The sequence below is a fragment of the Gymnoscopelus microlampas genome, assembly GCF_963454915.1.
Source record: "Gymnoscopelus microlampas genome assembly, chromosome: 22".
In the NCBI taxonomy this organism is placed as follows: Eukaryota; Metazoa; Chordata; class Actinopteri; order Myctophiformes; family Myctophidae; genus Gymnoscopelus; species Gymnoscopelus microlampas.
The window spans coordinates 13,141,523-13,166,707 of NC_139959.1; the positions used below are offsets into that span (position 1 = coordinate 13,141,523).

General features: G+C 45.1%; 3 protein-coding genes across 4 annotated transcripts in view; 1 reads left to right on the forward strand and 2 right to left on the reverse strand.

Annotated features, from left to right (window-relative positions):
- Nucleotides 1-7,085, forward strand: part of wasf3b (WASP family member 3b) — a 16,444-nt gene extending 9,359 nt beyond the window's left edge. For both annotated transcript variants that reach the window (XM_084048392.1, XM_084048393.1), the window contains 7 exons: nt 610-744; nt 1,881-2,034; nt 3,735-3,852; nt 3,988-4,169; nt 4,260-4,520; nt 4,854-5,155; nt 5,872-7,085. In XM_084048392.1, coding sequence (XP_083904518.1) covers nt 610-744; nt 1,881-2,034; nt 3,735-3,852; nt 3,988-4,169; nt 4,260-4,520; nt 4,854-5,155; nt 5,872-6,029 — 1,310 coding nt within the window. In that variant the 3' untranslated portion in view covers nt 6,030-7,085. The remainder of the gene's footprint in view (nt 1-609; nt 745-1,880; nt 2,035-3,734; nt 3,853-3,987; nt 4,170-4,259; nt 4,521-4,853; nt 5,156-5,871) is intronic.
- A 6,865-nt stretch (nt 7,086-13,950) lies between these two features.
- gpr12 (G protein-coupled receptor 12) lies at nt 13,951-14,979 on the reverse strand (the record flags this gene model as incomplete). The annotated part of the gene is made up of 1 exon (XM_084049142.1): nt 13,951-14,979. One exon carries the CDS (start codon nt 14,977-14,979, stop codon nt 13,951-13,953), a length of 1,029 nt encoding a protein of 342 aa, XP_083905268.1.
- A 3,462-nt stretch (nt 14,980-18,441) lies between these two features.
- On the reverse strand, nt 18,442-24,945 carry usp12a (ubiquitin specific peptidase 12a). The gene is made up of 9 exons (XM_084049152.1): nt 24,841-24,945; nt 22,862-22,942; nt 22,527-22,740; nt 21,059-21,294; nt 20,764-20,840; nt 20,543-20,626; nt 19,935-20,132; nt 19,638-19,716; nt 18,442-19,522 (listed from the first exon to the last, which is right to left on the reverse strand). The coding sequence occupies exons 1-9, from the start codon at nt 24,886-24,888 to the stop codon at nt 19,421-19,423; spliced, it is 1,119 nt and encodes a 372-aa protein (XP_083905278.1). The 5' UTR covers nt 24,889-24,945; the 3' UTR covers nt 18,442-19,420.
- Between the last annotated feature and the right edge of the window lie 240 nt (nt 24,946-25,185).

Below are 25,185 nucleotides of genomic sequence, written 5' to 3' on the forward strand. Positions count from 1 at the left end.
TCAGTGCCACCCGTGTTCACATTCATGCGGTTTTGTCAGACTTCTGCTGCGGTAATTAAAGAAATGCAAAGAAAAATAATTTTGTGAGTGCCGACTGTTCCTTAAGAACACATTCATACATTTACAGTACACCAGTTACATAGAGTTAACTTCTGGGAAACGCCCAGTTCAGTACTGTCCTCTGCTGTTGGCCACTGAACAGTTTTACTATAGCAATAGTAGTGGAATGGTGCCTTCCTCAGAAAGAGAGCAGTTATTCACAAAGGGGACAAAATCACTAATTTGCTTAGACACTGTGGTGCCGTATGATGCAAGAGCTCGGTTCTAATCAGCTCACATTCCCACGGCAATCATCATGATCAGCTGCAGTTGCTAGACAGAGTCCTATGCATTTATATGCACTCAGTGCTCCACAGCCTGCATAGATTCCAAGAATGCTGCCTTCTTGTGTCACATTACCAGTCTATCGATTTCCCATCCGTATCCCTGGTGATGCTCATGGCCTCAAATATTGGTTACAGTGGCCTTGTATTGACCTGTGCTGCTCCTCTCTGCCGTTTTACTCTGCCACCGCCCTAACCCTTCCTCCCGCCCATCCTCTTCCTGCAGGTAAGCATGCAGAGGACATATTTGGAGAGCTATTTAATGAGGCTAACACCTTCTACCTGCGTGCCAACTCCCTCCAGGACCGCATCGACCGGTTGGCTGTCAAGGTCACACAGCTGGATTCCACCGTGGAGGAAGGTGGGTCACAGTGGAAGGGTCATGGGGTCAGCAGCAGAAATCATTGCCAAATAGACAGGTTTCCTGTTAGTAAACATGAGAGGATATGACCGCGCAGAGGAGGGGGAAGCCTATAGAGGGCGCCATTACCCGCAGCAGCTCTGGTCAAATGTCCATTCAAAAAAGAAATGATCTTCACCGGGTTTAATGAAAGTAGATTAAATTATGCAGTTTGTAATACCTTGTTTACTCAATAAAAATGATTTGTCGGAAGTTGGATCTGTTTGTATATAATAGCAGCATTATGCCTATTATGCCTATAATAGCAGAATTATGGCTATCTAACTCCCGAACACAACAACAGAGTGAACGGCGCAACAATTCGTTTCCCCCGAGCATGCGCAGATTGCGCATTCTGCTCTGTGATGACGTCGCGCGGAAATCCGTCTATAGGCTCTATTCACAGCAGCCATATTGTGAAGACATTCATAGGTGTTACCAATGATACTAATGAAGGCTCTGTTCCATTCTGGTCAAACAGAGTCAGGGTGCTGATATTGTGCATGTTGGCTCACTGGAAACCTTCCAAATGGCCCCTTACAGGTGTGTAACTCTGAGAATGTACAAATTGAATTTGTACACTCTCAGAGTTATGGGGTCGTGGAAACCACCGTGCTACACTAAATGGAACAGAGCCTTCATTAGTGTCATTGGTAACACCTGTGAAGAAAGTGATAATATGGCTGCTGTGAATAGAGCCTATTACTACAGCGACAAAACGTCATTATATGGTGTACCTGCAGTGTGCAGAAAGTAGATATCTTATATCACTCGCACCTTCCCTTTTCACTGCCAATCATATTTGCCCTTGAACATAGTTGCCTCCAGAGGCCCGCCGTCTCTTATTTCATTGCAACACAACACAGCATCCTACAGTCGAGGGTTTCATGGACATAAGCCATTCTGTAATCATAGAATAATGTTTGACTTCAGAAGTCATTTTCAGTGTGTCCTTGTGCATTATTTGTCTAACCCCCACTCTTGAATGAACACTGAATTAACGTTTCTCTCTCTCGCTCTTTATCTCTCTGTTTGTCTGTCTCTCTGTGTACGTATATATCTGACTATCTGTTGTTCTCTTCCTCTTCGTCCCTCAGTTTCCCTGCAGGACATAAACATGAGGAAGGCCTTCAAGAGTTCCCTCACTCAAGACCAGCAGGTGGTGTCACAGGGCAGCATACCCAACCCTGTCAAAGAGATGTACAACATCAGCGACAAGCCTCCTCCTCTAAACAATCTCTCATGTTACAGGTCTGGATCTTACACACACACACACACGCACGCGCGCACGCACGCACGCACGCACGCACGCACGCACACACACACACACACACACACACACACACACACACACACACACACACACACACACACACACACACACACTGGTTCTCTGTGTGGAACCTGCATTTCCAAGGGGCGAATTAAAAAAATGCCTCTGGTGATAAACCCGCCCCATATTTGCATACTGGGCCCTGATTGGTCCCAAATCTGTAGAGGGCAAACATTTTTGGCAATGGCAGATTCGTCTGGTTTCCAGTCTAGGTCTGTTGCATGCTGAGTGTGTGTGTGGAGGGGGTGCGCTTACGCATTCCTCCTCAAACTCAGTCTTGATACATGTATTAACTTACCCCATGAAAGCATATTTTATTTTCGTAAAATTGCAGCAGAAGGTATGTAAAGGTTGAATGGTGAATGGGAGGGAGTTGCAGTTTCAATTGCAGACTCGTGGTGATTCTGACCTCTGCTGGGGATGTTTAAATAGCCCCAGTGGGGACTCCTTTTTATCCTCCAGGTGTTAGGAAGTGACGCTCTTTTAAAGAGCTTCCCTTTGGGCAGGCATGAGTTTAGTGACAAAATGTACAAGGTTACAAATTTAACAAAAACATGCCAAATGATAGAGACTTGAGTTTTTACACTACTCTATCTCGCTCTTTGTTTCTCTCATTCACCTTTCTTGCATAACTCGGGCACCTTCTGACTGATTGACTTCTAACTAGCATGTGTCACCGATGACCCAAGGATGGTTTGTGCCCAGTGGGAATTCGGTCAGACCAGCGGTTGTCCAGAACCGAAAAAACACAAATGTCTGTATCTGTCTGGCCAATCGTCTTCCCTGATTGGCCAACTCAACCCATTAGCTTCACAGATTGGCAGAGTTTTGCGTCGCGTTTGGGCCTCTGCATCGTTCCCGACTTGCACCATTCTTGAGTAGGCCGTGCCTGTTTATAAATAATCCATCTATTGTAAAATCTAACGTTATTAGTACTGGTACCGCCCACACTGTGTACTCTAACAACGGGTGCAGTGAATACTCTGACAACAGTTACAACGAGTATTGCATAACCGGGTGGGGCATGAATTCCCAAATTGCATCGTTCCCGACTTGCGTGGGCCGTGGGCCCTGAGTAGAGTGCACCGGTCTAGTTTTTCTTAATATCGGTTGTTCTATTTTCTTTCCTCCGCCTCCACAACTCTTGCAATATTAATGGTTTCACATGTTTTATCCCCTACGCTGCCATTCCGCTCAGATACACTGACAATGACAAGAGCTGCCACCCTCTGCATGAAAATGATGAATACATAGCCTCTATTATAGCATCTTGTATGTAGAGCAAGGTTGGGCATGAGATCACATCGCCGTTAGTAGTATCCGACCTAGTAGACTAAGCAGGTTACACACCTTGACCATTGATATTATTGGGGTTCACATTCAAACTGATGACGATATGAATGGTTGTCCGGTCATACGTAGACATGGTTGCCCACTCCTGCTGTGCACCAAAAACACATTGGTTTAATAACATTTTGTAGTTCTGCAATACATCAGCTAGTGTTGCTGAAAACATTTTCATCTGTAGTTTTGTGTGGTATCTCAGCAGTGCACCTAGTCGATGGGTCAAGTAGTGGCATTATAGCCTTCCTGTGACATTCGTGTGTTGTTTCTGCAGGGATGATGGCAAGGAAGGGCTAAAGTTCTACACTGACCCCTCATACTTCTTTGACCTGTGGAAAGAAAAGATGATACAGGACACCGAAGACAAGAGAAAAGAGAAGAGGAAAAATAAGGTATTATTCTTAGTGCAGCATCATCCTCACTGGCCTGACATAAAATGAAAGAATGAGTTAAGGCCAGGTAACATTACCAGGGAAGGGACCAGAATCCTCCACCAAACAACTCACTGTTGTTGTCCCCCCCCCCAGGAACAGAAGCGTTGCGTGGACGGTACGCTGCAGAGGGAGGTGAAGAAGGTGCGTAAGGCGAGGAACCGCAGGCAGGAGTGGAACATGATGGCTCTGGATAAGGAGCTGAGGCCAGACCACCGACACACCATACACCGAGACCGCGGGGCGTCCTCTGAGGGCTCAATGTCCCCAGAGAACAGGTCAGTGAAACGAATACGCACAAGCGTCGGTACGCACACCACACAGTGAAATCCAATTGATCTCTGAGAGTGTCTCCCTGTCTCTCGTAGGGGTCACGGCCTTGAGCACTATCCCTACCCCAGTGCCATGAACCACGCGGGCCACGCCCACACCTACTCTGGCCCGCCCCCTAGTGTCCTGGCTGCTCAGATGGCGGCGGGACACGGCATTCACGGAGGGGAGCGTGACTATAGGGGCAGGGCTTATCAGGGTGGGACACTGGGCCGACCTCACCACCAAGTCCCGCCGCCTCCCCCGACCACTGAAACCATGAACGGTGGTTCCATTTCTCTGCCACCTGTTGACTACAGGTAAATGATGTCTAGTCGCCTAAACACACATTGCAGACACACACACACACACACACACACACACACACACACACACACACACACACACACACACACGATGATACACGCGTAATGGTCTGATAAGGTTTGATATTTTAGGGAGCACTGCCAGAATATAGGTTGTATGATGTAAGTTTTATTTATCTGTCCTCAATGCCGTTTAATTTAGTAAATGCTGCCACCTAGTGGGTTAGTATAGGCTGCACTGTCTTAACAAGGCTACTGCATTGAATAAGGTTATTAACTCTCTCCTTAATTTGACAAAGAATCTAACTCATGTCGTCTGTCTTGCAGTGTGGAGGGCTATGCCAATTCTGGTCCCCCTGCCCCACCCCCTGCCCCTCTCATCCCCTCTGCCCTAACGGCCTTTGCCTCGCCTCCCGGAGGCCCGATTCCTGTTCCGGGTCAAATGGGCTACGCCCCGCCTCCGCCACCTGTATCTGGAGCCATGCCGGCACCGCCCCCTCCCGGTCCTCCGCCCCCTCCCCTCCCAGCCGGTGCCTCCTACTCCGCCACTCCCAAGATGTCCGCCGCGCTCGGCGAAGCCGAGGTGGTTAACGATGCCCGTAGCGACCTGCTGGCTGCTATACGCATGGGTAAGACTCCGTAAAGGTTTGGCCGACGTAAGAGCAAAATGGCCGGCATGTGAATATGGTCAATGGTTGATTACAGTGGTGTTAAGTAACTAAGTACATTTACTCAAGTACTGTACTTAAGTTAACAATTTTGAGGGATTTTTTACTTTACTGGAGTATTTCCAATTGTCTGTACTTTTACTCCACTAAATCTCAGTGGCAAATTTTATACTTTTACTCCTCTACAATTATTTGAAAACTTTAGTTGATAGTTACTTTGTAGATTTTTATTATTATTACAAAAAATACATTAACCACTTCAACCCTATATAAATTTTGGTCATTTGAAAATAGCCGATCTACAAGCGTGTAGATCTGCTATTTTCAAAAGATTTTTATACATTTGAAAACTTGTGGAACGGGACATTCTGCATAATGACTACTTTCTACTTTTGGTACTTTAAGTACATTTTGATGCCAATACTTTTGTAATTTTAACGATTCCCTCTTAACGGTCCGATTCCTTAACGGTTCCCTTTTACTCTGTTACTTGTAAAACAGAGTACTTCTACATTGCAGTATTGATATTTATACTCAAGTAAAAAAGAAATGGTACTTTTTCCGGGGCTCATTTAGAACCCCCCCCCAAAAAAAATCTAAAACTGCAGAATACAAGAATCCTCCACTAAGCCAAACTACGATGAGTTAACAAGATGGCCGTCCATGTTGTCTTCCAGGCATCCAGTTGAAGAAGGTGCAGGAGCAGCAGGAGCAGCAGGCTAAGAGGGAGCCAGTGGGGAATGACGTGGCCACCATCCTGTCTCGACGCATCGCTGTGGAATACTCCGACTCTGAGGACGACTCAGAGCTGGAGGAGAATGACTGGTCCGATTAACACACGTCTGGGACACGCACACGCACACGCACACACACACACACACACACACACACACACACACACACACACACACACACACACACACACACACACATTCTACAGTCAGATTTTCAGAGTTCATTTAACACTGTAAGGCAGGGTTCTTAAACGTTCTTCAGGCCAATGACCCCTTAGCTGAGAGAGAAAACAAAGATATGTATTAAAACAAAATAGAAAAATAACATCAAATAAAAAGTAATTGAAAAAACATGGCCCCCTCATGCATTAGAAGGATAATATCTGTCACCAGAACCAGGGACGTGTTTTAAATTAGATTGAAGTTGAATGGGCTTATATAGGAGGGCCTAGGGGGCGTGACTGATCTATCAAATATCTAAATATTGAATCAAGCATCTTAAAAACAGTCTGGGATGCACACAAAAGCCTGCGTAGATTACCCCAGAAGTGTTTTAAAGTGAAGTGCCCCTTTATGTGACTATGGGTTGACTCCAAGGGATGCTGCAGCTTTGATGGCTTCATAGATTAGTTTGACAGCACTGCCATCAGTGTTGCGTACATTACATGTTTTTGTGTTTGTTTGTTTGTTTGTTTACAAATTATCTTTGCTAATAATGTGTTGGATTCATGTTAATGTGTGTATTAACATTTTTGAAAAATACAAAACATGAAGAAAAGAAACATTCCTAACACACAGTAATGAGTTAGGAACTCTGAGGACCCCCTAGGGCGGGTTGTGGACCCCCCCTGTTGAAACTACTATAGAAACTATTAACATTTTATCCACTCCCAGTGTTAAATGACCACTAAGAATTTTACTGTACACACACATATTACACACACAATCAGCCAGTTGATCACAATCTCACTTGAATGAATGCCTACTGTTCCACACATCCGCAGGTTGTCACATAATTATAAATATATCTGTATTGGGAAACACACACACACACACACACACACACACACACACACACACACACACACACACACACACACACACACACACACACACACACACACACACACACACACACACACACACACACACACACACACACACACACACACACACACACACACACACACACACACACAATGATATAAGCTTAATGGTCCAAAACTGGAAAACTAGGGGTGTATTCAAGATGCAAGCCAGAGGGGATTAAAAAAGAACATAAAAAAAGGCTTAGGTATATATCTTGTTATGTTATTACACTGTGATGCTGACCACTTTCTGAAACGCTTAACGTTCAGTTCTAAGCTAAGCATTGTGAATACACCCCAGTGGATGTGTCTTGCTACCTGACTTATCAGTATCTAGTATAACACTACTATAGACACCCTGTGGCGCCCCGGAGGGGCTTTTCACACATATAGTGAAGGCTTTAAGGCTGTTAAAAAACACAACTAATTTAGAACCTTCCCTCTTGGGCTGACTGATGTACTTGTCTTTATTTGTTTGTGTTTTTTTATGTTTTTACTGAAACTCTTTGTCTTGTGCGTAGATCACGAGACAAGCTTTTAATCTGTTAGACTTACAGCAAGTGGAAGTGAAGGAGAGATCAATCAGCCGCGTTGTAGCTGCGGTCGGTAATATAACGAGTTTGGGCCACTTAAGGAGGGGGGGGGGGTGTTAGTGAATGGTGCGAGCGGTTGATTAGAGATGCCATGGTGGTGCAGTGAATTATGAAGGATGAAAGGTTGCAAGTGCGATGAAAGACTGTTATTGATCAGAGCTGTGGAAATTGACTGCGCTAGCTGTATGTGTGATTGCTCAGTGGTGTCTAAGGGTGAATCTGTATAGCATGGGAATTGGGGGGGGGGCTGTGGGTACATGTGTATATTCTAGTGTGAGCTCTGTTACCTGTGACCAGGACAACAATAAAAAACATGATGAATGAAGGATCATCGGCAAGCTGCTGTCTCTTTGCCCTTCCATTATCATCATCATAGCGATGACACATACAGTATACCCGGCTCTTAAGATTCCAGTTTCCATGGTAACGGCACAGCTAAGAAGGGGGGTTGTCAGGGAAACAGAGGAGCACATAAAAAGGGCACATCTGTGGACGAACAAATCAATAACATCAAGGAGTTTTGTTTTTATGCACAGCACATTGTTTTAATACAAAATTAACAAGATCTCTCAATTGAGTGAGCTAACCAAACCAATAAAAAGTACAACTAACACCTTGGAAAAATATACACCACGTTCACAATGTCTTACAATATCTGTTTAGTTTAGTGCATGTTGATTATCATCTATACGGTTTCATTTTGCAGATCACTTAACTTGTTGTGCCATTTGTTGTCCAAAAAAAATAAAGTGCATTTCACATTGAAGAACTACGCATACGTCTACACAAGATGCTGTTACTGTAGTAGCGTCCCGGGCTCCACCTCCCACCCTCCCCCACACACAGGGTTGGGATCCGGAACCGGAGGAACCGGATCCAACATTGAGGAACCGGAATCGGTTCCATCACATTTGGAACCGTTTCCCGGGAACCAGTTTATTACACTGTCAGAGCTGGTATGTGGACTTCACATCTGCTGTACAATTACAATACCGGTGGCTCTCAAACTTTTTTTAATTTCAAGGACCACCACAACCCTGAGAGTGTACAAATGGAACCAAATGGAACCAAATGGACCCGTAAAGGTCCATTTGGTTCCATTTGTACACTCTCAGAGTTACAGTTACCTGTAAGGGTCCATTTGGAAACCCCGGGCCTATAGGAATCGTGAAAGGGAACCGTTAAGGATTCTGACCGTTAAGAGGAAATCGTTAAAATCCTTAAGGATCCCAACCCGACACACTCAGCCCCTTGAGGGTTTGATATTTAGCTCTAGATTGGTTACCGTCATCATGGCCCACGTGTCCCAAAAACACATCGCCCCTGTCGGCCTGTACACAAGGGCCATGATACTTTTCTGTACTGTTACGTTGCACAATCATTACACACGGTGTAACAGGTCCATCCCTACAGAGAAATACCATCGTTTTTTGCTACTCTTCATGGACACAAAGCCCTTGTTTTCACCTGCCCAGCCATAAAAATCCCATCTCAATTCTTTTACAAATGCCAGGCTGACATTTCTGTGGGCCAGTGGTTCTCAACCTACCTTTTTTTGTTTTTAGGGGCGGGGGGTCCCCAGATGACAGTGAAGTGACAATTTAAGGACTTTTAAGACCTTTTTAATACCTCAAAAAAGAAAGAAAAAAAAGAAAAAAAAGACTATAAAAGTGGTGAAACATTGGCCAAATCGTCAAATAACAGAAGAAAGAGGCAAACATTTTGAAATTAGCAGATCTACAAGCTCACAACGCCTCGTGTTGCGAGGCGTTGTGAGCTTGTAGATTGGCTATTGTCACAATATTTATCTGTGGAACCGAGTCAAACTAGATGTTATGCCTCAACTCCTACAATTCCAAGTGCTTGTTAGGGTGGGGGGTCCCCAGTTCAAATAAGATTATTTTGGGGGGTCACAACCTGAAAAGGTTGAGAACCACTGCTGTAGGCTACATATGAGGACATTGACCAATCAGAAGAGGCCTTGTGCCATTGGTCACTCAAACAAGCTTCCCTCCCCTTGCGTGGCTAAAATCAACTCAATCACACTTCTTTACAAACTGCTACATACTGAAGGGAGGGAAGTGAAACTGAACAGAACAAATCAGGTGGAAAAATGTCATTCAAAAAAATGGTGCTTCCCTTCACACCCCCAGTTGGACTGACTTTGGTAGCACCATGCATGGCGGTACCAAAGTACCAGGGTATAAAGCAGGGGTCTTCAACGTTTTTCAGCCCAAAGACCCCCTAGCTGAGAGAGAGATGAAGCAGGGACCCCCCCAACTACATATTGTATAAAATTGTGTCGCAGATTAAACTTTTTCATAGATTTCATAGATGGCTTCGTAGACTTGTTTGACAGCATCATCATTTGGTTGGATTTTCCGACATTTAACCACTCAAACCGTCAATAAACTTGACCTTCAGCTCTGTGCTCGGTCTGGTCTTTCTTTCCGTCTACGCACCAAACCTCTTTGCCGAAAATAGCCGATCTACAAGCTCACAGCACGAAGCGCTGTGAGCTTGTAGATCTGCTATTTTTGGCTAAAGTTCTCCTCAGAATAGGGATGCTAGGGTCCGGTTAATGTACAAAAAAAAGTCCTATCACACAAAGATTTGCCCCCCCCCCCCCCCTGTAGTAACTCTGAGGACCCGCTAGGGGTCCCTGACCCCCTGTTGAAGACCCCTGGTATAAAGTCCCAGCTCAGAAAGCATGCCATATTTACTGAACCCTATTAGTCTAAACCATTTCTTGATTATTTACTACATTCAGAAAAAGGCTTTACAGCGCTGTTTAATACAACATCAGAATCCAAAAAAAATCAGGTCAGACTAGTTGAAAAAAATAGAACTTTTCAATGAATATAACAAAATAGATTTCTTTCCCCTACAAAGGTAAAGGAATAAAGAGTTTGTGATGGTTTGTGATATGCCAGGCTGACCTGCTGAACTACAAGGGTCAGTCTGTGACACTGTTCACACGTTAACATACACAGGCCACGTTTCCAATGGGAAGAAATGCTGCTTTGCTTCACTTCCAACATCATCCATTTCTTGCACATTTGCTCATTAATTCTCCATCATGTATAAATTAGGTTTGGTTTATGGTCTAAAAGAAACAGGAAGACGGAAACCTCACATTTGGCAAGAGGAGCTCAAATGCTAATATCTGTCCAGTTGTTTCAGATCATTGGACACCTCCAGGGAATGAGAGCTATTTATACTCCATCGCACGATTGTGTCGCTTGCTGAAAAGAACAGATCTTTACTGCAAGCCACACACATCATACTGCAGAGTATAAATTAGGCAGAAGCTTGCTAGGAAGGGAAGAAGCAGCATTTGCTCTGCATTAATAAGCGGCCAATTTAGCTCATAAGAATCATTCAGAGGTCACTTATGGACGCCTGTTTGTACCACACATGATTGATTGAAATGAGAATAAAAATATCAAGGATGTAGAAGAGACTTTAGGACAAACAAGAGGAGCAAGGATTCCAGTTCTATCAAATGGTTCCATTCACTTTGGCTGGGGTGCTGGAATTCTGCACGGAGAGTCAGTGTCCCTGTACTGCCTCTCCTCAAAGCTCATCATGCTGCAGGGACAAACACATTTTAACAAGACCACTTCTCTCAGAACCACAGGAAGACATTATCCTCTAAAGGTCATGGATGTCAGCAGGAGGTTATTCCTCAGACTTGTTTCCACCCTTTGCACGCACGCATGCACGCGCGCACGCACACACACACACACACACACACACACACACACACACACACACACACACACACACACACACACACACACACACACACACACACACACACACACACACACACACACACACACACACACACACACACACCGAGACACAAGGAGACAGATATGGTCTGTGGAGCTGCTGATCACAAACACGCACAGACACACACATGCACGCAATCAAAGCCCATGCAACTCATACTGTATGCATACAGAAGAAAGAAAAAACCTGTCCCTATTCACATACTCGTACAGACACTTTAGTTTACGACACAGTTTGTATGCTCACAGGCTAGAGGCAACAAAAGTTTCATTATTGTATTCAGATATAAGAAATGATAAAAGCCCAATTTGGGGTCATAAGACCCAACGCAGAAAAGATTATGAGGCAGTGGTGTTATTGTGACAAATTAGTCATTTGTGCCAGTCAATTCTATCCCTTCCACTTTTCCAAGTGATTCTCACACCTCCCATTTAGAGATCCATATTACTAAATCATCTTAACTCTTTGTTGGGCCTGCTTGCCATAGCAAACTGGAACTTATCCATACTCACATGGTCTACGTTGTACATTGGTGCAGGAAGATGTCATGTAAGAATATGCATGTTATTGCTGTCTCTATATTGCTTCAAATTTATAAAATAACTACCGCTTATAGGCTAGTGCTGATATGATATGAGTGAATGAATGAGTGAAATACACTACACTACACTACAGCACAGTGTGTAGCACAGTACAGCTGGTAATGGTTGCCTGGTGTGTCTTGGGTCATTGTGAAGTTACACCGAGTCAGATGAAAAAAGGAGGGTGGTCCACAACAGTTCCTTAAAGCAATGCTGGAAGAACAATACCTCTTAACTGTTTATTCAGTTTCACTAGGCTCATTCAGTCATAGAGGTGTGAGTGAGGATGGAACTGGGATCTGAATGTGTACATTATGGGTGGAAAAAGTGTTAGAATTTCTCTTAATGTGTAAACAGGGCAGCTCTTGTGATTGGTTTTGCCACAAGTAATGAGTGTTGCTGTGTTAAATGTATGTAAATTAAGTATTAGGGTGATGTTGACACCATATCATACTTTTGGTTGCCTCTGTGTCCTATTACATTGTACAGCACAAGGAGGAGAAAAGGTGGCACCTGTGCTTGTGGCATGCAAATTACATCCAAATCTAGCATGCAGTTCACACAATGGTGAAAGGGCTTTGACAAAATGTGACGATCCATAATAAAGTGAATAAACGCAACACATTCTGAAGTAAAGATTTTAAACATCTCGTCAAATAAACAAAACTACTGTTCTATATCACTATCTCTTGACATTCAATAATTGAAATAAAAACCAAGCTTGTTACAGCCAATTCTTTCAAGATGTGAAGGGGCTCGGTTCAGTTTCATCATCAGACAGGTCTCTAATCTGTTGGGTGGTTCTGATTCGATTAAGCTGAAGAATACAAAGGCATTGGGGGCTTAATGGCACAAGGGGGTCTTCGGGGACTGTTCTGCGAGGTAATATTAGCCTCTCAGATACTGTCTACAAACTGAACAAAATCACATTCACACACGCTGGAGGGTGGGGACATTAAAGCGATTATATATATATATATATACAGCGAGGCAAAGAAAGACCAAGAGATGCTCTTTCTTCCTCCCCGGCTTGATTTCTTTCTTGGCGTCTGTGGAGGACGCAGGGCACCGAGGCTATTTATAGCTCTCCGCGGTTGTTTAGCTTTCGACGCACGTTCAGGGTGCAGCAGCGAGACGAGATGCCGCTGGAGACTCAGACAGGCTTCATTGTGGGAAATGCCTGCCTCTTTATCATCAGCTCTGCTCTATCTCTCCTCTCTCCCTGTCCTTTCCATGCAACACATTGCACACACACACACACACACACACACACACACACACACACACACACACACACACACACACACACACACACACACACACACACACACACACACACACACACACACACACACACACACACACACACACACACACACACACACACACACACACACACACACACACACACACACACACACACACACACACACAAGCCTCTAAATCTGCCATGCGCCTTTACGCATGGACGCACGCACGCACAGTGGCAACCATCTAATAATTATCTCTCAGGGTCATAGGGGGAAAGCACATATCAACGATAGCTCCAGTGCTTTAAACTATATTAACATTCTATATACAGCTGCTGCCTAAACACAGGACGGGACTCATCTATCGCTCGCTGCAGAACGGGCAGGGCGTGGCCCGTCTTAGATGGTGTCACCCCGTTGGTGGCAGCCATGGCTGGGGAAGACAGTGAGATACCTTGTGCTAAAGGGAGCACAACAAATAAAACAGACTGCCATACATCCAGGCGGGCTATGGATTATTAACCAAATGGCCTCTCTTGGGAACACCTTCAATCGAAAGCTGAATCTATAGCTCTCTGCCCAGGGCCACATTAATAACCCTGCTACATCGCTTCATCTTCCCTGCTGCTGCTCTCTTTGACACTAGACAGAGCCAGGCAGGAGCACAGCCAACCTCTAGGGCACCTCTCTCTCCCCACCTGGGTCTATTTGGTCAGACATCACTGGGGGTCCGTGCCCGCTGCGCCACACTGGCCGGGACACAGCCACAGCACACCAGCCACAATGCCTTCTGGATCTCCTGGTTCCTGAAGGCATATATGACCGGGTTGATCACGGAGTTGTAGGTGGCAGGCACCAGCGTGGCATAGGTGTATAGAGGAGGGTAGGTGTAGTCAGCTATGAGGGAGTAGACAGTGAACGGCATCCAACAGGCGGCGAAGGTGCCCAGGATGATGGCCAAGGTGGACACACCCTTCCTCGTCGTGACGTAGTGGGGCGTGGCGGCCAAGAAGTGGTGCTGGAGGGCGATCTGGTGCGCGTGGCGCATCACAATCTTGCAGATCTGCACGTAGAGCTGCAGCATGAGGCCGAAGAGGAGGAGGAAGGAGACCGAGAGCACCGCCACGTTGTTCTTGGTGAGTGGTCGCACCACGCTGCACGTGGATTCCTCCGCCAGGCAGTTGACCCCGGTGACGGGCAGCAAGCCCAGACACAGGGACAGCCCCCACAGCAGGAACAGCATGGTGTAGGTGAACGCCGCCGTGCGCTCAGAGTTGTAGGTGAGGGCGTAGTAGAGCGACAGGTAGCGGTCGATGGTGATGGCCAGCAGGCTGAAGACGGAGGCGGAGAAGGACGCCACCACCAGGCCCACGGTCAGGAGCTGGGCGGAGTCGGAGCGCAGCAGGTAGGCGCAGGTGAAGTGGAGCACCAGGCCCAGGCCGGCGAGGAGGTCGGCCAGCGCGAGGCTCCCTATCAGCAGGAACATGGGCGCTCTGAGAGCGGGGTTCTGCCAGATCACCAGGACCACCAGGGCATTCTCGCAGGCTATGAGAGTCCCGGAGGAACACAGCACAATGTCCCAGGGGTTGACCAGCAGAGGCAGCGGGCCAGGGGGGAGCATCTCCTCCGGGGTGAACGTTCCCAGTCCGGTGCTGTTCTCCATCAGAATCCCGCCGCCGCTGGCCCACGCTGTGGAGTCAGGGCTCAGCCAGCCGGGGGTGACGGATGCGTCCTCACTCATGGTGCCCCGTCTGGAAAATAAAGACACACGCACGCACACACACACACACACACACACACACACACACACACACACACACACACACACACACACACACACACACACACACACACACACACACACACACACACACACACACACACACACACACACACACACACACACACACACACACACACACGTTCATACATGCATGAACATAACATTCATGCACGCACAAACACAAAGAGACATGTGCAGATATGTACACCAAAACACACAGAATACTGTAGTGCTGTTCTCTTTTATAGAGCACCATTCAGAATTCCCTTAGACTTGTTTAATATTGTGTCATATAAGAACTGTGTTCCAAAAATAAACAAATGATCCTGTGGTTTGACTCATATGGATGTGTGTGTGTGTGTGTGTGTGCATGCCAGTGTGTTTGTGGTGGCTGTATTTGTTCTCAGTTTACACTTAACATCAGCCCAACTAAAGTTAGTATCACAAAAGTAAACACATTATGCAGGATCACGGGCAATCCTTCACTTTGCCATAAAGGCAGGACTGACCATTTTAGCTCAGCCAGAAATAGCCTAGACATTTTCTAGAAAGCAAGCAAGAAAGAAAAAAACCCAATGTGCAACAAAACAAATTGTATTTAGTTCTCTTCTCTCACCAAACAGGTAGATTATCCTGTGAATTTGCCGTCTTGGATTTTAAGCACACCAGCCTTAATTCAGAGAGGCCCATTAAATAGGCTAAAACACTCAATGTTTAAAAAAATAAATAAATAAATAAATATATATATATATATATATATATATATATCCAATATTCCATGGTGCTATCAGCCTGCCACAGACTAAAGCATGGGTCTTCAACAGGGGGTCCGGGACCCCTAGGGGATCCTCAGAGTTACTACTGGAAAACATTTTATTTTATTATTATTTTTGCATTAACCTTTTGAACCCTAGCATCCCTTTTCTGAGGAGAACTTTAGCCAAAAATATTTTCGGCAAAAGGGTTTGGTGGAGAGGGGGGAAAAGAGCAGATCAGTGAAAGGTCAAGTTTACTAGTAGGTATTGACGTTTAAGTGGTTAAATGTCTGAAAATACACATTAACATGAATCCAACATACCGGTACACTGATGGTAGTGTCAAACAAGTGAAGCTATCGATGAAATCTATGAAAACGTTATACAACTACAATGTTATACAATATGTAGTGGGGGTCCCTGCTTCATCTCTCTCTCTCTCAGCTAGGGGGTCCTTGGGCTGAAAAACGTTGAAGACGCATGGACTAAACTAAAGCGTTCCTCCTCATTCATTCATTCATATAGGATACCACCAACCGCACCCGTCATGGAAATAATAGCCTCTCGTGTCGCAACAACCGCCATATGGTCCTTATTATGCATGGTTCGCAGTGCACCTTGCATGAGAAAAACACTCAGCGGTTGTTCCACGTCAGCGAATAAAGGCTGCAAAAAAACACAAACCAGTGCATGATGCCTGGGATCTTTTTTTATTTAATATTTATTTTTGATCCCATTTCACCGCCAGATATACTGTATTATTAGCCTACCTTGACTGTGTGAGGTCCCCGAGGCTTCCTTCCGTCTAGGTGGATTGTTGGCAGCCTCGGATCTCCATCTTATTCATAAGGATGGCGGCAGGTGCAGCGCCTATAGGGGCCAGAAGATGTTGATGTTCTCTGGAGCAGCAGTGATGCTGATGGAGCAGAGACGCGTATCACGGCGCATCGCGGTGGTACAGCGTTGCCAGATTCGGTGAAAGAAATAAGCAGCCAGAAAACAGCCAGCCCATTATGCGAAAAGAATAACATGCTCGCAGTAAATATTGGTATTTGCTGCGGGTTGCGGTTTTTTGGGCTTGTTTCTAAAGTGTAGTTGCTTACTTGGGGCTTGCTTCCTAATGTTGTTTAAATTCAGTGTAAACTATTCCACATTTCCCTTCTTTCCCCCCCCATGATTTTTTTGAAAATAGCAGATCTACAAGCTCATTTCGCCTTTGAGTAAACGGTGACGTCCCCCTTGGCTTAGGACGCAGTAGCGCGCATATTATTTTTATGTTATTGAGTGACACCGCGAGCTACTGAGTCCTAAACCAACGGGGGCGTCACAGGTGTTACCAATGATATAAATTAAGGCTCTGTTCATTCTGGTCAAACAGAGTCATGGTGCTGATATTGTCCATGTTACTACTCACTGGACGCACTCTACACTAGTGGGTCTCAAAGTGGGGCCCAGGGACCCTCGTGGTTCCTTGAGGGTTAAATGGCCCCTTACAGGTGTAGGTGTGTAACTCTAAGAGTGTACAAATGGAACCAAATGTCCTTGAAATTAAGGAGTCTGAGAACCACTGTGCTACACTAAATGGAGCAGAGCCTTCATTTAGTATAATTGGTAACACCATTGGTACAGGAAGTTAGGAAGAGGTCCAATTTCTTCTTCAATTCTTTAAAATATGGCTGCTGTGCATAGAGCCTTATAAACAAGCCCAAAGTCGCTTATAATAAGCAGACGTGGCAACACCGGTGGTGGACTGCGTCTGTGCAAGGAACAGCAAGCTGAGCAACGCAAGGAGGGGGGGAAGGGGGGGGGGGGGGTGGAGGAGGGAGAGAGATGTGCGTGTGTGGTGGTGATGGTGATGGAGTCGGAGTCCCAAACGGGCCAGACTTCAAGACACGAGGAGCCCGATTGAAACCCCCACCCCCACCCAACCACCACACCTAGGAACAGCTCAATGCCACATCCCAGTCGTCTCAAGGACACATTGTAGCCTGAGAGAGTTCTCACTCAATATAATATAATGTAGGCCTATGCATTATAATAGCATTATTTCAAAGAAAGATGATCTTGAAATACTAAAACCCTTTATCCTGTATGCCAGTTGAATGTTTGATTTGAGTCAAATGGGGGAGGGAAAAAAAGCACATCACATTTTATCTGCAAATGTTTGCTGGCTCAGTTTCAGATTAGTGATTGCATTTGGAAGCCTGCTGTGCAGTGCGTTTGGCTCCTGGCTGAGATGCCAATATAAGATGCAGGATGCGAGCCAAGCCCCCCTGTGAAGGCTTTCTATTCTTGTCGTCTGTTCTATAACCAGTAATGATGATCTGTGTCACCACCCTCCCCCCCCCCCTCTTTCTGACACTCTCCCATCCTCCATCTTCGCTACCTCCTTTCTTCACCAGTGTGGCATAGGAAGAAAACAATCTGATTTTAAACAGAATAACTAAATGTCTGTTAGCTGGCACAGCCATGCTTGCATCTGTCTGAGACAAAGCATTATCCAGTGAGTAGGCTATAGAGAGAACCTGGTGGGTCTGAAATGGATTTTTTTCTTAATAGCCCCTGTTGCAGAAGTCAAGCTTGGCTACCAAGCCACTAGGTGGCAATGTTGAGTTCATATGAGTCATCAGTGCGCAAATGTGGGCAGGCAGACACACACAGAGCCTGCAATTTATTAGCTTTTATTTATTTTTCTTTAAAACAGAAAATGATCGCTTCACAACAGGCCTTTTCAAGCAAACCCTTTAGCTTAATTGATACTCCATTGTGCAAGGGCGTCGATTGCTAAAACGAACGTATCTACTTAGCTTGTAGATCAGATCTTTTTGGCAAGCGACATCGTTGTACGGAGTATAAATTACATTAAACTTGCCAACACCTACAAAACGGTATCAAAAGTGCACCATAGTGTCAATACAACTTTTCATGGTCTATATTATCTTCTTGTAATATTTATACAAATACCATTCTGTACACTGTAGAAATACACAATCTGGTGTGCCCCAGAGTTGGGACACTCACCCTCCCTCCCTCATATCCAGTCCTATATAGGTGGCTTATGCCAAGAAGACCTCATTGCAGAGTTATGCCTGATTTCCACTTAAGTGTCGTGCACAGAAAATAGCAGATCTACAAGCTCACAACCCGCACTCAACTAAGTATAAATCAGGCATTACAGTGTGAGAGGGGGGAAGACACCAGGGCCAATGTTACATCATATCATTAAATACCCATTCACCCAACACCCGATGCAAAAACCAGCAAGCGCCACTCTTACAACCTATACGAACCTCTGTACAACCCTCGTTTAATGCATTATTAACCCCCCCCCCTAAAAACAATCTCAATACAACGTTCATTCGTTAAATCACTACTGCTCATTTGTCCCTGCAGCACAGCAGCATCCAGCCAGAGATGAAAAGGACAAGAGGGCAGGGGGGGAAAAAAACAAGAGAGAGGGACGGTGGGCGTTCAGGGGGAAGTTCTGAGGCTGAGCTGCGGCACTGTGTTGGTAAAAAGCACAGTTATGAAGTACAGCTGTGCAGCGGGCAGGGTATGTATAGTCCACTACTCCCACAGTGGAGGAGGGGGCAGGGGGTGGGGGGCAGAGCTTTACTCCCGGTCGCCTTGTGGAAAGGCGTTTCTCAGTCCCTGGACTGGTAGAAGAGGATGTAGCCCGATTCAGAGTTCTTGGAGATCTCCGAAGTGAGACCGTAGAACTCCTCTATGGCCTGGGCGTCAATTTTCTACAGGACGAGAAGACATCCGATGGATCAGTGGATCAAATAACATGTAGTGGAATGTCACACGCACGCAAAATACACATTATTGTAATAGAAATGTGATCATGCTGTAACTCACCTCTACAATATCATCATCAAACAGCAGCCAGAAGTCATGACTCTTTACAATGGCAATATAGTGACCCCTATTTGGACCACTGGAATAAAAAACACAAAAGTCGATTAGTGGTGCAAAGCAAATATTAGCCTTTCCTTTTCAACAACTTTGTCCTGAATGATAGATCAATAACAAATCACATAATCTAGTTAAACAGATATTCAAGGAGCAGTTCAGGCCATATATATATATATATATACTATTTTTTTGTTGTTGCAATTTTGTGATTGCTTTCAGGTACACTGCCCCCACACGCACCTCCCACAATGCACCACCACGGCAACGAGGTCGTAGAGCCTCTCAGGATTGGTGGCGTCTCCAGAGGTGTTGAAGAGGCGGAGCTCCAGCGGGAAGACGACGCGATATGACAGCTTGGTGTAGCGCTGCAGCTGCTCCATGTACTTGAAGCGCTTCAGGTGCAGAGCGAGAATCATAGGGAGCTTCTTCACACGCATCCTACACACACACACAAGTGAGAACCGCGTGTCAGTGGCAGTGTGTCTAACTTAGTATTCACATACATGTAAACGCCCAGTAGCAGCAGGTGCACCTGTGAACCGTGTCCAAAACCGTGACTTTTCAGGAAATTGAAAATATTATCTGTGTTCCTATGGAACCAGTGTAGTTATCTTTGTTAATACTTTATTGGTTAAATATGTATAACACCCAGAGACAAGACTTTCACACTTTCGACCCTATTTTACATATGTCATTATAGGCAAAAATCTTCCATAATTTGAATAGTGAAAATAGTCGATCTACAGGCTCACAAGCTTGTAGATTGTCCATTTGTGTTTTAAGAAATATTTATAAAACAATTTATTTATGAAACAAAAAAACGTATAATACAAAATATGGAGACTGACCTTTTGTGTGCCTCCTGTTTGCTTCTACATTCTTCACAGTAGTACTTGTATTCACTGCACAGTGTCTCCGTGTTACTGAAACCTCTGGATGGAGAAGACGATAAGATGTCTGTCAATATGCAAGCTTGAGTCAGCCAGCCAGGGTCTAAATAAATATGCATATCAAGCACTGGGCATGGTGCCTGATTTCCATCTACATTATGCAGAGGCATTTGCCTTACCTGAGACAGTGGGTTATGGAGGTATTCTGTTCTACATCCACTGACAGGTCCAGAAAATCCTCATCTTTGCTGCTTATCTGAGAACAAAAGTTTAATGATGTTTAACTATGTAAAAAATAAAATCCCAACAACTCAAACATCATCTGTCGAACCAGAGCACATCTGGTTCGACAGATGATGTAGGAAGAAGTTGAAAAGAGGTTTGTGCACAACAAAGATTCAAAACATGCACAAACAAAAACACATAATTTAGAGTTTAATGCTAATCAGATGCCAACATGAAAAGGGGTCTCACCGTTTCACAGGTGAGGCAGCGTGTCTCGTTGGTCAGTGTGCCTTGGAAGATCTCGTGAACCCAGGTGGGCGCAGGGGTGGCATTGCTGTTGTTGTTCTGGGAATCCAACGTGCCATTTGCCAGGCGGCCATTGGTCTTGTCCTGCTTCCGCTCCTCCTGCAGAAGGTCAGCGATGGTGTTCAGCAGATAGTTTAGGAACTCGTGGGCATCCTGCTGCATGTAGTTATCAAACAGCTCTGAGAAAGAAAGAGAATAAAAAGAGTGTTAGTTCAGGAACTCATGGGCACTCTTCCATAGCTAGTTGTCAATACTGCTCTCAGATAGAGAGAGTAACCAGACAGAGAAATTGAGATCTGGAACTTAAGGCAGCCAGGCATATTGATTTACCAATGCGTGTAATGCTACTCATTCTGGCCAGAGTTAAAGATTTTACGACTATGCATGGGAGAATGGTACAATGTTTTACTTCAGACTAATTATGAACTGACTGTCAGGGCAGGGCTAGGGAGGGAGTCTATCTGTGTGCTTTACTAGGGTATGATGTACGTTTATGTTGTGTGCATGTTACAGCGCTGTAAATAAATCTTTCTATTATCGTTTAATAATGTATCCGAGTCAAGGAATTATCTGATCTCTTGAGAGTTTCAATTCCACATTGATGTGCGCCCACTACAGCCAGTGTTTACATTGTGTAGCTAACTAACTAGTCAGCTAATGTTGGCCATGGCCAGCATAACACACACGTCATTGTCAAATACTAGTATGTGCAGTTTTGTAACAGGTGATAAGCTATTATGTCCATCACGACTTGCCAACTCGGATTGTCGATATGAAAGGCCATCGGCTGCTCGCCACGGGCACTTGCTTGCCTAGCAGCTTGCTTTTGCGTGCCACACGAGCCTCGCTTTTGGATCGCCTGCATTCTTGTCAAGTGATGTACAAATCACAGCAATGAAGGTGTTGTTTGCATAATTTGTTAGGGAATAGCATTCATGTTTACCAAACAGTTCTGAGAGGAAGAAAGTGAGATGAAACTAGTACTAGTCTAGTAGAGGCTTCCTCTCTTGCATGTGACTAACAACAGGATTAGACACTCCGCCGAGACAATACAAAGGCAAAGAACTAAAGCAGTAGTTCTAACAATGACCTGTCCCATACATTTCTGCTGAAGTACATTATTGTTGCCACCCGCAAGTTGTCTTCTTCTTTTACACTGATTATCTTAAAACTAGAACCCTTTGCCTTAAACACAACCACCCCAGCATCCTTATTGTGGGGAAGGCTTTCACATTAAATAGCAGATCGACAAGCTTACAACACGTTGTGAGCTTGTCGATCGGCTATTTTCAGCTTTCCCCACAATAACCCAAAACAGAAAATACACTAGTATTGAGCCCTGAGGGACTCCGGTTACCTATATGGGATTTAGGTTAAGCTTGTGAAGTGTACATCTTGTTTTGTGTCTCACCATTTTCTTTGCGTAGCCGTGTGATGAACTTCTTGGGCGGTATGACGCCCACCTTCCTTTTCTGATTGGCGATGCTGTGAAACAGGTCAGCCAGGCAGGTGAGAAGGTTCTCCTTGCGTCTTGGCTGACTGCGATATGCCAGGATCTTCTCGCGGAACGGCCGGCAGAAGTACAGAGCCTGCAGCACTGAGTTACAGTAGCAGGTGTTCCCGAACTGAAAAGAGCGCCACAACAGACTTCAGAGGTCAGAGGACTAATCAAGTGCATATGTGTCAATTAAGACTGACACACGCTAAGCAGGAACACTCAAGCTTTAAAGTATATAATTAACTTACATTGACGAGGCCAAAGTAGTGCTCATTGACAGGAAACTGCTCGGAGCCAATTTCTTTCTCCAGAGCAGAGGCATTGGCGCCCTGAAGAAAAAACAATTCCAGGAGTTGTTGATTGTTGATGATACACTGTTCTCTACATTAAAACATTCAATTACTGCACTTTATATATCATAAGTCAAAAATAGGCAGGCCTATGCTTAACATTCTCAAGGTCATCTATTGTTGGGAGCACATAAAATCAGATAACTGGGGCAGCCGGGTGGCACAGGGTACATGTCAGCGGGGGGTGTTGAATGGGAGTAGGACAAAGATGCTACATCCTCAAGTGGGGGCTCCTCATTGGTAGGTGAGCCAGTGGAAACACACACGTGTTGGAAGGACATTAGTTAATATGCATTGAGAGAAGAAAGGGGTCAACATAATTGGCTACTCTAAATTAAAAAGGGGAAACAAAGAGATAACTGATGATGACTAATGGTTATTACTATTTCTGCTATAATGTCCATTTGTCCACAGACTTCCTTAATTCATTTGACAACCAAAAATATTTCTGATGGAAAGTAAAATGTCACCTGGCTGATCCATCCATATTTCTAACCCAGACAGGTTTACAAATTCAGGTAGTCAGACAGGGTGGCAACACTTTCGCGTTTTCTATGGTTGAGAAGTCACTGCATATCCTGGTGTATGATTGACTTTAAGTTTAAAACATTCAACGTCCATAGCTGTCAAGACAGCAGAAATGAGCCTGGAACGTGTCCATAACTGCGCAGCTAACCATGTCGTCATTGGTTGCGCTTGTAACCTTAGCTTAATGTGGAATGCTGCCAATTCAAATCCAGCTGTTTTAAACACTAACTGTAAATAGATTATGTAAAAGTAACAACGCTGGCTCAACAACATCCACCCAACCCCAGATGTGAATGTTCCCTTGCTTCCAGCTGTGTTGGGAACGTAAATGCACGCACATTAGCCAACTCCGGGTGGCTAGTTGCGTTTAGCTGTGTGTTGCTGCTCACACACACACACAGCTGCAGCAGGTGCACGTCCGTTCACCGTGCACAACGGTCACGCTGTTGCACCAAGCAGGGGGCTTTAATAAACGGATTAGAACGCGTCAAGTCGTTGCGTGAGATCAATACAATGAGAATAGCCCATGATCAATGAGCTGATCGCCCATTAACACTGACTACAGATCGAGAGTGGGTGGTTGCTGATTGGAAACTGCTGGGCTAGCATTAGCTCTGGTCCATAGCGTTAGATGGACTTCTCCCTAACGTTATGTCACTGGGCTGCGCTCCCCGCAGAAGAGCAGCCTCCCGTCTCTAGTAAAACTAAAGAATACACTTTCGCAACTCACCAAAACAAAGACGGTTTTAATATGTTGAAAGCCTACTTTCCTTAGTGGGAACACTCGGAGCCCCCCACCTCTCGTCTAAAATACACTTTTTGGCCAGAAAAGAAACTATTCCAGCGGATAGAAAAATGTTTTAGTTACTCCACTGCGCCCCCTACAGATTTGACCAATGGTATTTTTCTATCGTCAAGATCCCTGGGGGGCGCAGTGGAGTAACTAGGTTTTTTTTCCCATCCGGTGGAATATTTTCTTTTCTGGCCAAAAAGTGTATTTTAGACGTGAGGAGAGGGGCTTCCAGTGTTCCCACTAAGGAAAGTAGGCTTTCAACAAGCCGTCTTTGTTTTGGTGAGTAGCGAAAGTGTATTTTTTATTTTTTACTTCAGACGAGAGACTGCGCAGCCTGTGCTACCAGGGGTGTGTGTGCAACGGATCGAAAGTAACATAGCGTTAAAGGAGAACTCCTTCTAACGCTATGGACCAGAGCTAGGCTAGCATAGCGACCAACAACAGCTTAACGGGATTTACCATTAACCGTCCCGAAAAAACACTCGACAATCACGTCGCGGCCGTCACGTCGACATAAAGTCTTATCTATAAACATGCACGAATGCCACGTACTCACCATGGTACAAAAAGAGGCAAATTTGGAGACTGTCATTAGGATTTCCATTCGGCTAGCGCCATCTTCCACCCAATCAACGCGTAGGCGAGGAGGGCTGGACCAAGAGCGAAGATACCAAGGATGGCCGTGTTACGTCATTACTATGCGTCGCGGGGGCCTTGAACCGCGAGATTCTCCTAGTCGTCGCGCGACCCTTGCGTCTGAAAACCGTCGAAAATACGTCGTTTGTTTCTAGGTTGTGCAACAAAGTTGGGCTCCGACCTTGAGTGGTGGAAAAAGTACATTTTTTTACTGCAATGTAGAAATACTGTTACAAGTAAAAGTCCGGATTTCAAAATGTAATTG

Excerpts from the sequence above, each read along its gene's own strand:
- usp12a (XM_084049152.1), bottom strand. The coding sequence starts at position 24,888 with ATGGAAATCCTAATGACAGTCTCCAAATTTGCCTCTTTTTGTACCATG. Across the intron at positions 19,717-19,934 it reads GTGGTGGTGCATTGTGGGAG|TGGTCCAAATAGGGGTCACT; the intron begins GTGCGTGTGGGG and ends TTTTTATTCCAG. Across the intron at positions 19,523-19,637 it reads TTGATGATGATATTGTAGAG|AAAATTGACGCCCAGGCCAT; the intron begins GTGAGTTACAGC and ends CTCGTCCTGTAG.